The sequence below is a fragment of the Sorex fumeus genome, unplaced genomic scaffold, assembly GCF_029834395.1.
Source record: "Sorex fumeus unplaced genomic scaffold, SorFum_2.1 ptg000285l, whole genome shotgun sequence".
Taxonomy (NCBI): Eukaryota; Metazoa; Chordata; class Mammalia; order Eulipotyphla; family Soricidae; genus Sorex; species Sorex fumeus.
In genome coordinates, this window is record NW_026606342.1 from 216097 (window position 1) to 228866 (window position 12770).

The 12770-nt window shown below is 54.5% G+C and overlaps 1 protein-coding gene across 1 annotated transcript; it reads left to right on the top strand.

The window, feature by feature from the left end:
- The first annotated feature begins 7916 nt into the window (after positions 1 to 7916).
- Positions 7917 to 9266, top strand: RNF183 (ring finger protein 183). Its single transcript, XM_056109523.1, has 2 exons — positions 7917 to 8012; positions 8646 to 9266. Exon 2 carries the CDS (start codon positions 8685 to 8687, stop codon positions 9264 to 9266), a length of 582 nt encoding a protein of 193 aa, XP_055965498.1. The 5' UTR covers positions 7917 to 8012; positions 8646 to 8684.
- The last annotated feature ends 3504 nt before the right edge of the window (positions 9267 to 12770 follow it).

Consider the following 12770-nt stretch of genomic DNA (forward strand, 5'->3'; position numbering starts at 1 on the left):
CCATGGGCCACCGGGAACCATTTCTCGGTTTATGATGTCTGGAAATGTTCGGCCAGGAGTCCTCTCTCTGGCTGTCTACTTCATTACGGTTATCACTGGGGTCGAGCTAAGGGTCGAGTCCAGGCCCTTACATGTGGGAGGCATGTGCTTCCCCCACTTCAGAAAACTGCCATTGTTATTTTAAGTAATGGTTGTATCTTTTAGCTACTATATCTTAATATTTGTCTCTCTGGTAGGAAAAATGGGTATTTTTAATTAACTGGATTTCAATTTCTTTCTTTTTTCTTTTTACCTTTTTTTTTTGGGGGGGGGGAACTCCTAGTAATGCTCAGGGGTTATTCCTGTCTCTTCACTCAGAAATCACTCTGGGCTGAAGCGATAGCACAGGGGGTAGGGTGTTTGCCTTGCACACGGCCGACCTGAGTTCGATTCCCAGCATCCCATATGGTCCCCTGAGCACCACCAGGAGTGATTCCTGAGTGCAGAGCCAGGAGTAACCCCTGAGCATCATCAGGTGTGACCCAAAAGAAAAATCACCCTGCTTGCTGGCCAGTTTATAGATATCTCCTGGAATCTCTCTTTTCCACCTACAGAAGCTATATTTGGAATATTTATTACGATTTAAAGATTATTTTTATGAAACAGCATTACATATTAGAGAAATATAATTGTCCCATAATCTTGGGATGGATGCATTTACATGTTTTATCTCATTACTAGTAATTTTAATGGCATTCTAATCTTAATGGGTGGTACATCTTGTAACCTTTGTATCATGCTGTGTTCTTTTTTTTTTTTTTATTAGTGAAGCACCATGAGGTACAGTTGTAGATTCTATGTCTATCTCTCTCTTTCTGACTCATTTCGCTTAGCATGATACCATGCTGTGTTCTTTTAAATAAAGTAATAGAAAAAATGAAAAGAGTGAAAAATTTTTTAAAAAGACAAGAAAAGAAGTCACTCCTGGGGGTGCTCAAGGAACCATAGGGGATGCTGGGGATAGAGCCCAGGTCAGCGGCATCAAAAAGCAAGAACCCTACCTGCCATACCCTCTCTCTAGCCCTGGATTTTAATTTCTCTAATTATAAATGAGGTGAAACGATGATTGATGTACATATCTCTTTATTTTTATGGGGGCTCCCAAGCAGTGCTCAGCAGGTCCTGAGGGTCCTCTGTCTACCAGACAGGATCTAGTGCTAGGCTGGAGGATATGGGCCCCTGTGGTACTGAGGACCACTGGGGGACCCCCCACCCCCCAGCTCCCAGTGGCACTCAGGGACTTGTGGGGATAACCTCAGAGGTGTTCAGGGCATGATGAGGAGTAGGGGATAGAACCAGGGTCTCACACACCCAAAATGTGCACTCTAGGGACCAGAGGGTCAGCTGGAAGAGCTGTAGCACCTGCTTGCATGTGGGAGCCCCAGGGTCCACCCCCAGCACCAGAGCATCACCAGGTGAGCCCCCACAAAATTAGCAAACCAACCACCCAATGCAGAACAAAACCCCAAAGATGTCTCCCTGGCTTCTCTCTCTTTCTCTTCCTCTCCCTCTCCCCTAGAACCCAACCCCCCGCACACACACACACTCCTTTGGCTTTTGGGCCACACCTGACTGTGCTCCGGCTTACTCCTGGTTCTGCTCTCAGGAGTAGTACTCATTCCTGGTTGGACTCAGGGGACTGTATGTGGGGTTTGCTGGGATCAAGATTGGGTCACTGTGCAAGGAAAATGTCCTACCCACTGTATTATCTCTCTGGCTCATGGCTTCTCTCTTTTTTTTAAATTTGCATTCCTCTCTACCCCCCCGCCTGTGATTTGCCCGATCATATCATAAAACTAATTCTAGTTTACATTTGCAACTTGTTATCAAATGCCAGTCACTGACATTTTTCTCTCTGTGTCTTGGGGGCCACACCTGGCAGTGTTCAGTGCTTAGGGAAGTGTTCAGACCCCTGGCTGTGTGCTCTGAGAGCACACCGTATGGGGTGCTGGGAATCAGACCCAGATTGGACGCAAGCAAGCAAGAGCCCTACCTGCTGTAGCGTCTCTCCTGCCCCTCTCACATATTTTTATATTTAATTAAATTAATTTATTTTGCTTTTTGGGTCACACCCAGCAATGCTCAAGGGTTTCTCCTGGCTCTGCACTCAGGAATTACTCCTGGCAGTACCCAGGGAACCATACAGGATGCTGGGGGTCGAACCCGGGTCGGCCATGTGCAAGGCAAATGCCCTACCCATTGTACTATCGCTCCAGCCCCTGTCACTTATTTTTAACCATCATTATTATTATTTCAGTTTGGGGGCCACCCCCTATGAGACTCAGTAACTTCTCCTGGTTCTGTGCTAGGGGTCGCTGAAGGCAGTGTTGAGGGTTCCAGGGATCAAGCCTGAGTCACCGTCTCCCCAGCCCTATCTGCTTATAATTAAAGCTCCTCCCCTGGTGAGTTTTCTGTTGGATAACTAGACTTTCCTAGGTACTTTGCAGAAGTCTTTGTGTTTTGACTGGAGGCGGGAAGGGTTTATCTCAGGGGCAGAGGTGGCTTCAGAGATCCCAGCCTCCAAGTCTCAGCGGGGTTGGTGTGCCCCCGCGGTCAATACCTAGAGCTGGGGCCACTGAGACGTAAAGTCAGGTGACGCACCCAGGGCAGATTGGCTTGACTCCTTCCAAGGAAAAGTGACTCCCGGGCTTCAGGCCAGCCCAGACAGTCCAAAGTCTTCCTGAAGTCAGGCGACTGTGTGAAGCTGCGCGCTGGCCCGGAGCTGCTATGCAAATGACACCCGCCCACAGCACCTGAGACGGGGAGGAGGCAGCAGAAGCTGCCCCAAGCAAGCCAGCAAGCGGGGAGCAGGAGTGGGCAGCCTGGGGTGCTGCAGGTAAGGAGCGGGCCAGGCAGGGGGGTCGGCAACGGGATCCAGACGGCGGAGCAAACCTCCTGGTACTTATCTCGGCTCTTCTTGGGTGTTCGGCTCCTATTTTGTTACTTTATGTTCCCCAGATGGATGCAATCTTCCTATGTCTGTCCCTCTCTTTCTGACTCAATTCAATCAGCATGATACTTTCCATGCTGTAGTACCGCTTGTATGTAAATTTCATGACTTCATCTTTTCTAACAGATACATAGTACTCCATTGTGTAGATGTACCAACGTTACTGTAACCAGTCATCTGTTCTCTGGCGGTGGGTTTTTTTCCCCCCCAGATTTTGGCTATTGTGAATAGTGCAGCAATGAACATAGAAGCGCAGATGTCATTTCGACTGTACCAGATGGTGGAGCAAAGGTGTGGGGTGGGCAGGGGGTGGGGGGATAATCGTCAGGGCAGGGGGTGGTTCCTGGGAGACTCTTTCCTCCTCAGCCCTCCTTTGGCCCTGGGGCTTGGAGCTGGCCCCCCCAGCTAGGCTGAGCCCTGGTTTCCCTGGGAGCAACTGCCCGTGGCTCTGTGGCTGGAAAGGTCTACCTGAGGGTGGGGGCTGGGGACTGGTGCTTTGTGGTGGGTGTTCTGGAGTGGTTTTGTTGTGACCGCTCACACATAAGCATCTACTCTCTTGTAAACCAGTGTCCCCTCAAGTCCGACCAGATCCCTCTGGACTGAGTGCCTGCTGGGCTTCGCGCGGGGGGTGGGGGGTGATGAGGGAAGGGGGGTGACAGAAAATTATCCCTCCCTCACAGCCACCTTGAAAGTGAGGAACAGAGGACAACGGGTCTCAGGAGGCTAAGCTGCTTGTCTCGGACTTCACAGTGAAGGGGCTGGAGCAATAGTACAGTGTGGAGGGCATCTGCCTTGCATGTGGCCGACCCGGGTTCGATCCCCAGAATCCCATATGGTGACCTGAGCACTGCCAGGAGTAACTCCTGAGTGCAGAGCCGGGGTAAACCCTGCGCATCGCTGAATGTGACCCAAAAAGTAAGGAAAAAAAAGAAAGACTTTACAGCAAAGAAATCTGGTTCTATTGCCTGCACCCCTTCTACTTCCTGTCCGGCTTCTTTTTTTTTTTTTTTTTTGGCGGGGGCAGGGTGGAGGTGTTTCAGACATGCCCAGCTGTCCTCAGGGCTTACTCCTGACTGTCCTCAGGGATTGCTCCTAAGGGCACATGGTGCGGGGGAGGGACACCATAGATGGCGCGGGGAAGGAGCTTGGGTCAGCTGCAAGCAAGGCACGTGCCTTTCCTGCTGTACGATCCCTCCAGTGCCAGCCTCCCTGTTCATTTCGGTCCCTGTCCTGCCTCCTTTTGGGTACTTGGAAAGGATCAGAGGGAACACAATCAGAGCAATCGTGCCACTGAGAGGACGGGCACCACACCCAGGTCTTAGCAAGGGTTGAGCCTCTGAGGGCTGGACCGTGCTCCCGGAGCACCTGTGACATCTCTCTGTCTCCAATGGAGGGGGAAATGTTGGGGTGACATCTTCAACAATTAATATTTGACTCTGAGCTTATAGAATAGAGTGAAGTGTGGGACTTACTGGCGCTGGACTGCCCTGGTGTGGGGGTGAGCCGTGGCTAGGGTCTGCCCAGATCAACTGGACTCTGACTTTAAAGCAGTAGTGGGGTGCTGGGAGGCCCCAAGCAGCCAAGAGCAGTGCAGGAGTGATGGGGCCTTCTCTTGAGTACCGCCTTATAGATTTCACCCTGGGACTTCGGGAAATATCAGGGTCCTTGGGAGGACGGGAGAGCTCGAGGGGCAGCCATAAAAGCTAGTTTGAGGGGCCAGAAGTAGAGTATGCTTACCGGGTTTGAGCTTTGGCACCACTGACGTTCCCCTGAGCACCGCCAGGAGTGATCCCCAAGTGCAGAGCCAGGAGATGAACTTAAAAGGCCTGCTTCACACATACTAAAATACTGGGCCACGGACTGGAGCGATAGCACAGCAGGGAAGGTGTTGGCCTTGTAAGCGGTCAACCTGGGTTCAATCCCTGGATGCCCTCATGGTCCCCCGAGCACCGCCAGGCATGATTTCTGAGTTCAGAGCTGGGACTAAGTCCTGAGCATCATCAGGTGTGGCCCAAATTTTAAAATAAGGTAAAATAAAATTCAGGGCCTCCTCCAAGATCAAGGTGGCCTCAAAGTGGGCCTTGACCTTCTCTTTAAAAAAGTTTTTTAATTTTTTATTGAATCACAGTGAGATGCACAGTTACAAATTTCTTCATGATTGGGTTTCAGTCATATAATGTTCCAACACGCATCTTTTCACCCATCACCATTTCCCATCACCAATGTCCCCAATTTCCTTCCTGTCCCCTCTCCCCGCCCTGTTCCTGCCGCCTGCCACTATGGCAATGACTTTAATCTCTCTCTTCCTCTCTTCTCTTTCTTCTCTCTTTCCCTCTTTCTCTCGCTCTGTGTCTCTCTCTCTCTCTCTCGGTATCTCTCCCTCTCTTTGTTTTGGGTTCCATGGCCATAAAGACCTTTGACCTCCTGCCTCAGGTCTCTCCCGCTGGCCACCCTGCTGCTCCCAGCACCTCCTTGACCTGGCCCGGACCATGGTTGAGGCCTGACCTGTGGCTTCATCTCCGTCCTGGCCCTCTTGATCTGCTCTCTGCTCTGCAGTGACCGGCCTAGGCCCCGCACCTTGGGATGAAGTGGACATGTGCTCATTCCCTCTTCCTCCAGTCTCTGGCTTGGCCCCCCAGAGCCGCCACAGCCCCTGGGGTTCTGGTGTTTTTCTCACCTCAGGCCATGGGAACATGAGGACTGGTCTAGAACCCACGCAGGTGACTGATGCCTCTCCTCCTAGCTCAGTTTCATCTGCCCCGTGGCCTCGCCCCACTGGCCTGACACTTAGCCCACTATCCTTTCTTGTCCTTGGAAGCGTCCATTGATAAGGCATATTCGTCTCCTGCCCATAATCACTGGATGTCGCTTTCCTCACTTTGAGTGTCGTGAGGTCAAGGTCTGTGTCTGTTCTGTCGGCTGCTTTTGGGGGAGCCTGGGGGCGTCCTTCTGAGCAGTGTTCAGGGGGATTCTCAGCCCGGTTCTGTCAGCCTGCAGGTTCTGAGCTCAGGCCAATGACGTGGAGCTGTTGGGGCTCTGTGTGTGTGTGTGTGTGTGTGTGTGTGTGTGTGTGTGTGTGTGTGCGCGCGTGTGATCACCAGGGCCACCCTCTGTTGCTTGAGGGCGAACAAAGCCGCACCCTGTGGGGTCAGGGAGGACCCTGCGGTACTGGGGATCAAACCTGGGACTGTAGACTCAGCCTGTGCTCCAGCCCGTTCAGCAGTCGCCTTGCTCCTGTTCGCCTTTTTTTTAAGTTCAAATTTGACTGATTTGTCATTGGCTGACATGACTCCATACATTCCGGAAGCACAGGTCTCATCTCCACTTGCCTCTCGAGGGGTTTCTCCATTATCTGCCTCCCGTCTGACCCAGCAGCTGGTGTTCAGAGAGACCCTGCATGCATGAGGGGCCCACGGGGCCACCTTGGAGAGTGGAGGGCCTCCGGGGTGGGGGCGCTTGATGAGCAGAGAGCCTTAGTGGGAGGGGACGGCTTAGAGAGCAGGAAGCCTTGGAGACTGGGGAATCCAGGTGAATGGGGAGCCTAGAGGGGGGCCTTGAAGAGCCGGGGGGCCTTGGAGTTCAGGCAGGGACCCTGGTGAGTGGGAGCCTTGGCGAGCAAGCCGGGTACCGGGCGGGGCTGCCGCAGCTCCCTCTGCTCCCCTGGGTCTCCTCACCCCTACCGGGGGCAGCAGCAGGTCCAGCAGGAGCCCAGAGGAAGCAGCCTGCCCTGCAGCAGCCTTCGCTTCCACTGCGAAGACATAGTCGGTCAGGGGTGCGGGGACACTCGCGGCCCCCAGGTCCCCTGCATGGCACAGTTCCTGGATTCCAACCGCGAGGAATTTATGGCCTGGAAAGAGCTCTGATAACAGGCAAACACAGGGACTGGGGCAAAAGTACAGGGGGTCAGGCTCTTGCCCTGCACACAATCAACCCAGGTCCCATCCCCGGCATCCCATGGTCCCCCGAGCACCACCGGGAGCAATTCCTGAGTGCAGAACCAGGAGGAACCCCTGAGCACTGCTGGGGGATGTGACCCAAAAGAAAAAGGGGGGCAGAAAGGGAAATATAACAGTTTGCATTTCACTCACCCTGCTGGGACCCAGGCGAATGAATGACCCTGAATGAGGGTAGCAGAGACCTCCTGGGAGTCCCTGGCCACCAGGACTTGCCACCTGGGGAAAGGGCTGGAAAATTGAGACGGATGACAGACAGTGTGTGTTTAGCCCCTGCAGGGCACGTTCACATCCTGCCAGCCCCTGAGGCAGCTGTCAAACTGCACCTAATGTCCACTAGTTCTGCTGGGCGTGGGGGATGATCCCCACCGCCCAATTTCTCAGGGAGCCGTGGACTCAGGCTGGAGCGAGGAATTGCTGTTTGCAGAAAAAAAAGGAAATCTCACCCATGCTTTTCAGATCCTTCTCCTGGCCCGCCCAGGAAAGAATTTCAGGAGGAGACAAATACAGAAGTACAACCAATCCGCTGGGGAAATAAAGGGAGGGAAGGAGAGGCGTGGATTTGGAGATCTGTGCTCGAGAGAGCACACGGGCTTCTCCAGAGGGGCAACAGGCAAAGCACACACAACAGGGGCCAATGCGCCCCACAGCATGAAAGCCCACCTCTCACGAGGGGGGATGCAGGGCGGGCGCGCTGAGCAGTGGGGAGGGTCCGGCCTAGGAGGGGGATGCCCACGCGTCCTGACTCTGCCTCGGCCCAGTCTCGCCGGCTCTCGGCCAGCCATTGCTGCCGGGGTTGCTGCTTGACCACACCCCGGGGGGAATGCTGGTCCCACCCGCCAACAGCCGGGCAGCCTCTGGCCTTGGCACCAGGCAGGTGCGCGGGAGGCGCGGCCATCTGGCAGCTGCAGGTGCTGCGTGAGCGCTGCCATGGCGACCGCCCAGGGCTGGCGGCAGCGGCGACTGGAGAAGGCAGGTTCCCCAGGCTGGGCAGCTTCAGGAGCCAGAGAGACAGGAGCCTCGGGCCCTCCAGGGCGATCTCCCTGACCATCCCTCAAAGCCAAGGGCAGGTGGGTGACCCGGGGGCTCCCCGGGACCAGGAGGAGGCCGGGGAGACCCAGCATGGACGGGGGTGGGGTTGGGGACGTGTGCAGGGGCCTCTGCCAGCTCCCAGCTGCAGGGGAGAGATAGGCCCAGCCTGGGAACCCCCTTACCAGGCCGGCCCGGCGAGTGGGAGTGGGGGGTATTGCCGGGCGTAGAGCGGGGAGGCTGGCCCCTGCAAGGACGAGGAAGGCCTGTGTGTCCCCAGAGGCGGCCAGGCCAGGGAATTCTCAGTGCCTGTGGCTGTGCTTGGCGGGGCTGGAGGCGGCAGAGAAGGGGACACAGCTGCACACACCACCCTGGGGCGCCTTCCTCTCGCGAGAGGCACAATTCCACACGGTGCAGGAGGGACGTCTGTGCCATCCCCAAACAGGGGTGCAGTCTTCTCCAGCAGTGAGGTGGGGGCCCAGGCCTGGGTCCGCAGGGGCAGTGGGGTGTCGGGGAAGCCGCGCTCTCCTCCTTTGCACCCAGGTGCTTTCCGTCCGTGAGATGCGGTGGGGGGAGACGAGACGGGATGTCTTCTCAACGCCCAGCCATGCACGCACAGGCAGGGCCGGTACTTCCTGGGTAAGCGCCTTTGCTTCTCTCGTCCTTCCTTCTAGAACGGTTTCCCGCCAGACCCCTCAGGGCTCAGGGTGAGGATGGCCGAGCCGCAGGGCCGGGAGCCGGAGGCCGAGTGCCCCGTGTGCTGGAACCCCTTCAACAACACCTTCCACACCCCCAAAGTGCTGGACTGCTGCCACTCCTTCTGCGTGGAATGCCTGGCCCACATCAGCCTGGTGGCCCCGGCCCAGCGCCGGCTCCTCTGCCCGCTCTGCCGCCAGCCCACGGTGCTGGCCTCGGGCCAGCCGGTCACCGACCTGCCCACGGACACCGCCATGCTCACGCTGCTCCGCCTGGAGCCCCACCATGTCATCCTGGAAGGCCGGCAGCTGTGCCTCAAAGACCAGCCCAAGAGCCGCTACTTCCTGCGTCAGCCCCGGGTCTACACGCTGGACCTGGGCCCCGAGCCCGGGAGCCAGACGGGACCCCCGCCGCCAGCCACCACCCCCGTGGCCAGGTCCAGGCCCCGGCCCATCCCCAGCCACTACTCTCTGAGGGAGTGTTTCCGCAACCCTCAGTTTCGGATCTTTGCCTACCTGATGGCCGTTATCCTCAGCGTCACGCTCTTGCTCATTTTATCCATCTTCTGGACCAAGCAGTTCCTTTGGGGCGTGGGGTGAACCCTCCGTTCCCAGACAAGGACTTGTGTTTTTCTCGGTCACCGCTGCTGGGGCCGGGGATGGCAGGGCCTCGCTCGCAGGCGGACTTCTCTCCGTAGTATTGCTCAAGTGTTCCCATTCAGGGATCAGCGAGAGGCTGTGTGCTCCTGGTCCTGTTGGGATGAAAGCTCCAGACAGCACCGGGCCGGAGAAAAATGGCAAGAGGCCACTGGGGCAAGCCTAGGGGTTGTGGAAGGGCGACTCGAGCCACGGAGCAAGTTTGTGCCAAAGGGATGGACAATAGGATCCAGGCGCCCGACTAGCCACGGAGCCCATCGTGTTTCTCCCCGCCAGCTGCTTGGAACTCCGTTCACAGGATTTCGAATTGTTCTTTTTATGACGTTGCTAACAAAGTTGGAAGCTGAGCTTCCGTGCAGGGAACACGTGTATCTCCCTTTTCAGTTTTCTCTCTGGGTGTCTTGCCAGCGGACCCAGTAAAAACGGCTTGCGTTCACATGCGTGCTCCATGTAGTCATTCGGCAGCCGCTTAATTGGTGGGCGCTTCAGAACCTGGGAGAGGTAGCTGGGGGGATTACCCAGGCGGGCCGAGAGCCCCGATTTACTGCAGGGACGGGGATGGGGTTACAGGCTCACTAGTGGCTTCTTGTACAAGACCTCTTGTCAGCATGTGGTTGATGGGGTGCCAGGTATGTAAACTGTGTGTGGATGGGAAGCAATCTGGACTCTGGAAGTTTTTGCCTGCCCATTGGTGTAGAGTCCTGGCTGGATGACTCCGCGCTGGGTGGAGCTCTGAATCCCAGGCACTGTGATTCAAAAGGTAAGGCAGGGGCTGAAGCGAGAGCTCCATGGACCTAGCGCAAGTTTTGTATGTAGGAGGCCCAAGCTGGACCCGAGTACTGCATGGTCCCCTGAGCACAGAGCTGGGAGTGCTCTCACAAAACCAAAAGGCATCGAACCACATAGCCAGCGAGACATCTAAGTGGAACATACAAGTTCCTCAGTTTGAATCCTACTCCTACACAACCCACTGGGCACCTCCAAGTATAACCCTGGTGACCCCTATTAGAAAGAGGTAAGGCGGTAACTTCAGTTAGAGGCAAGGCCTTAGTTCCCACCCCAGGCCTTGCAGGCAGTGGACCTGTTTTTTCCTTGTGTGTGTGTGGCAATGGGGGATATACCCAGCAGTGCTTGGGGGTCCATTGCTATGCTGGAGATCAAACCCAGGTTTTCAGGAAAGTTCATGGAGCAGGCACTCTGGGCCTTGGCACTATCTCCCTGGTTCATTTGGTAACGAGATCCAGGACCCAGAATGAATGTGGATGTTGTGGGTACAATTCGAGTTTTGGAGTGTTTACCCAGTTGTACCACTGTCTGGAGGTTCAGGATCCTAGAATATCTGAAGTGACTAAAACACCCTCACAATTGTTAAAGCTATTATTTTTTAGAGGGGGTCATACCTGGTGATGTTCAGGGCTTACTCCTGGCTCTGCATTCAGGGATTACTTTTGGGGGACCGTATTGCTGGGGATCAAGCCTGGGTTGGCTGTGTGCAAGCACCTTACCTGTGTACTATCACTCTGGGCCCCCATTATGCTAATGTTTCCTTGATATGCAGAGTAAGTTTTCAGAGTTGAGAAACTGAGTCAGTTACATTCATTCCAAGTTAATATTCTGAGTTTAATGGAACTAGCTCCCCTAATTCCCCTTATGGGTCTTCAGGTACAAAGAGATTCCATTTAATCCAGGCTATCTGGATCACCAGTTTAGTGAAACAATACCGTCTTAAGCATCAAGGTTGAAGACAAAACCGTCCATAAAAAAACTGAAACATCTCCCACCAGGGGACCCACACCTGCCTCCTCATTTGCGCCATCAAAGATAATTACACTCAGGCTGGGACTCCGGGACTCCCTGCTGACTTCATTTCTTTACACGTCCTTGCTGCTTAACCCTGTGGCGGCTAAGTCAGGCAATGACCTCACCGTGTTCTCAGAGCTGGGAGGGACAGAATCTTGGTCTTTGCCCCAGCACCTTGGCTTGAAGGAAGCTTCACCCTCATCTCAAAGAGAAACTGAGTTTTAGCTACCCTGTTCATTGACCCCTAGTGAGTATGGGGTAACCGCTACCTCACACCGGAACTTAAGGTCTTGGGAGTGACTTGTTCCCTGCAAGAGACAGGCTTGGAGGGGTGGGAGTGGGCTTGGCTGGGGGAGATGTACTCAACATAAGTGTCTTCTATGCGGTCATTTAGCAGTCCTGGCCTTGGGGAGGGCCATTCTTCTGGGGAGCGGGGGACCCCTGGAGGGTGTTAGTGCTTCTGTGTAACAGAACTTGGGATTTCCAAAACAGGCTGCAACGCCTAAGACAGTTCTGTAGCATCCCTTCTTGTTTGTTTTTGGGCCATACCCACGATGCTCAGGGCTACTCCTGGCAGCGCACAGGCCGTAGGGGATAGTAGGGATTGGATTCGTGCAAAGCAAGCACCTAACTGTTGTATTCCCTTGGGCCCTGCATCCTCACTTCTGAAATGCACTTTCCTGTCGACTAGCAAACACTGAGCAGATGCCTCGAATGCAGGGACCCCGAGTTTAAACCCTGGCAGAGCACAGCCTGAAATCAAAATCAAGGTCCTGAGGTAGGAGCAGTGATGTTACTTCTGCCCCCTTTGGCATGTGCTCACAGGAAGAGAAGCAGCAACTCGACGGAAGGGGAGTATAAAAGGCAGAGGTGAAATGCTTATTTGCTTCTGTTCTTTTAGGTTTGGGGAGCACACCGTGATGCTAGGATTGAACTGGGGTTAGCCACATGCCTCCAGCCTGGTACTGTCTCTCTGACCCAGTGCTTATACTTCATTATTGGAAAGACTCTGGAGGCTGGACTGAGTCTGTTCTTTACGCATACAGCCAATGTGCTCAGTAAGATCCTAGCTACAAAATGTCTTGATAAGACACAGGCAGACCAGGCTCCACCACTTACTACTAACTGGTAACTTTGGGCGTGGGAGTAATCACTGGGTGTGAGCAGGTAGCCCCAAACTCCAGAAGCTTGAGCACTGAACCATCAAGTCTGCACAGCCAGATGGAGTTTACTGCGACAAGTGGCCCTTGGAACACTGCTTGAGAGCACCCCGCACCCCAGAAAGTAATTATCAACTCTTAAGCTTGTGAGGATGACACAGAATACCTAAACAGGCCTAAGTGAGGCAGGAGAGATAGTACAATGGGTAGGGTGTTTGCCTTGCATATGACGGGTACGGTCCCCTGAGCACTGCCAGGAATAATTTCCGAGTGCAGAGCCAGAAGTAACCCAGAGTGTTGTCGACCGGTATAACTCAGAGTGAGAAAGAAACAAAACCCATGCCTAAGGACAGTGTCACGGCAGAGAGCGGGGGTTAGCTGGGGCTGTATTTTCCTCACCCTGAGCATGAAAGCGCACACCTACCTCCTGTTCCTTAGCTACATTCTTCCACTAACATTTCTAGGGAAGCCAGGAACATTCCACACT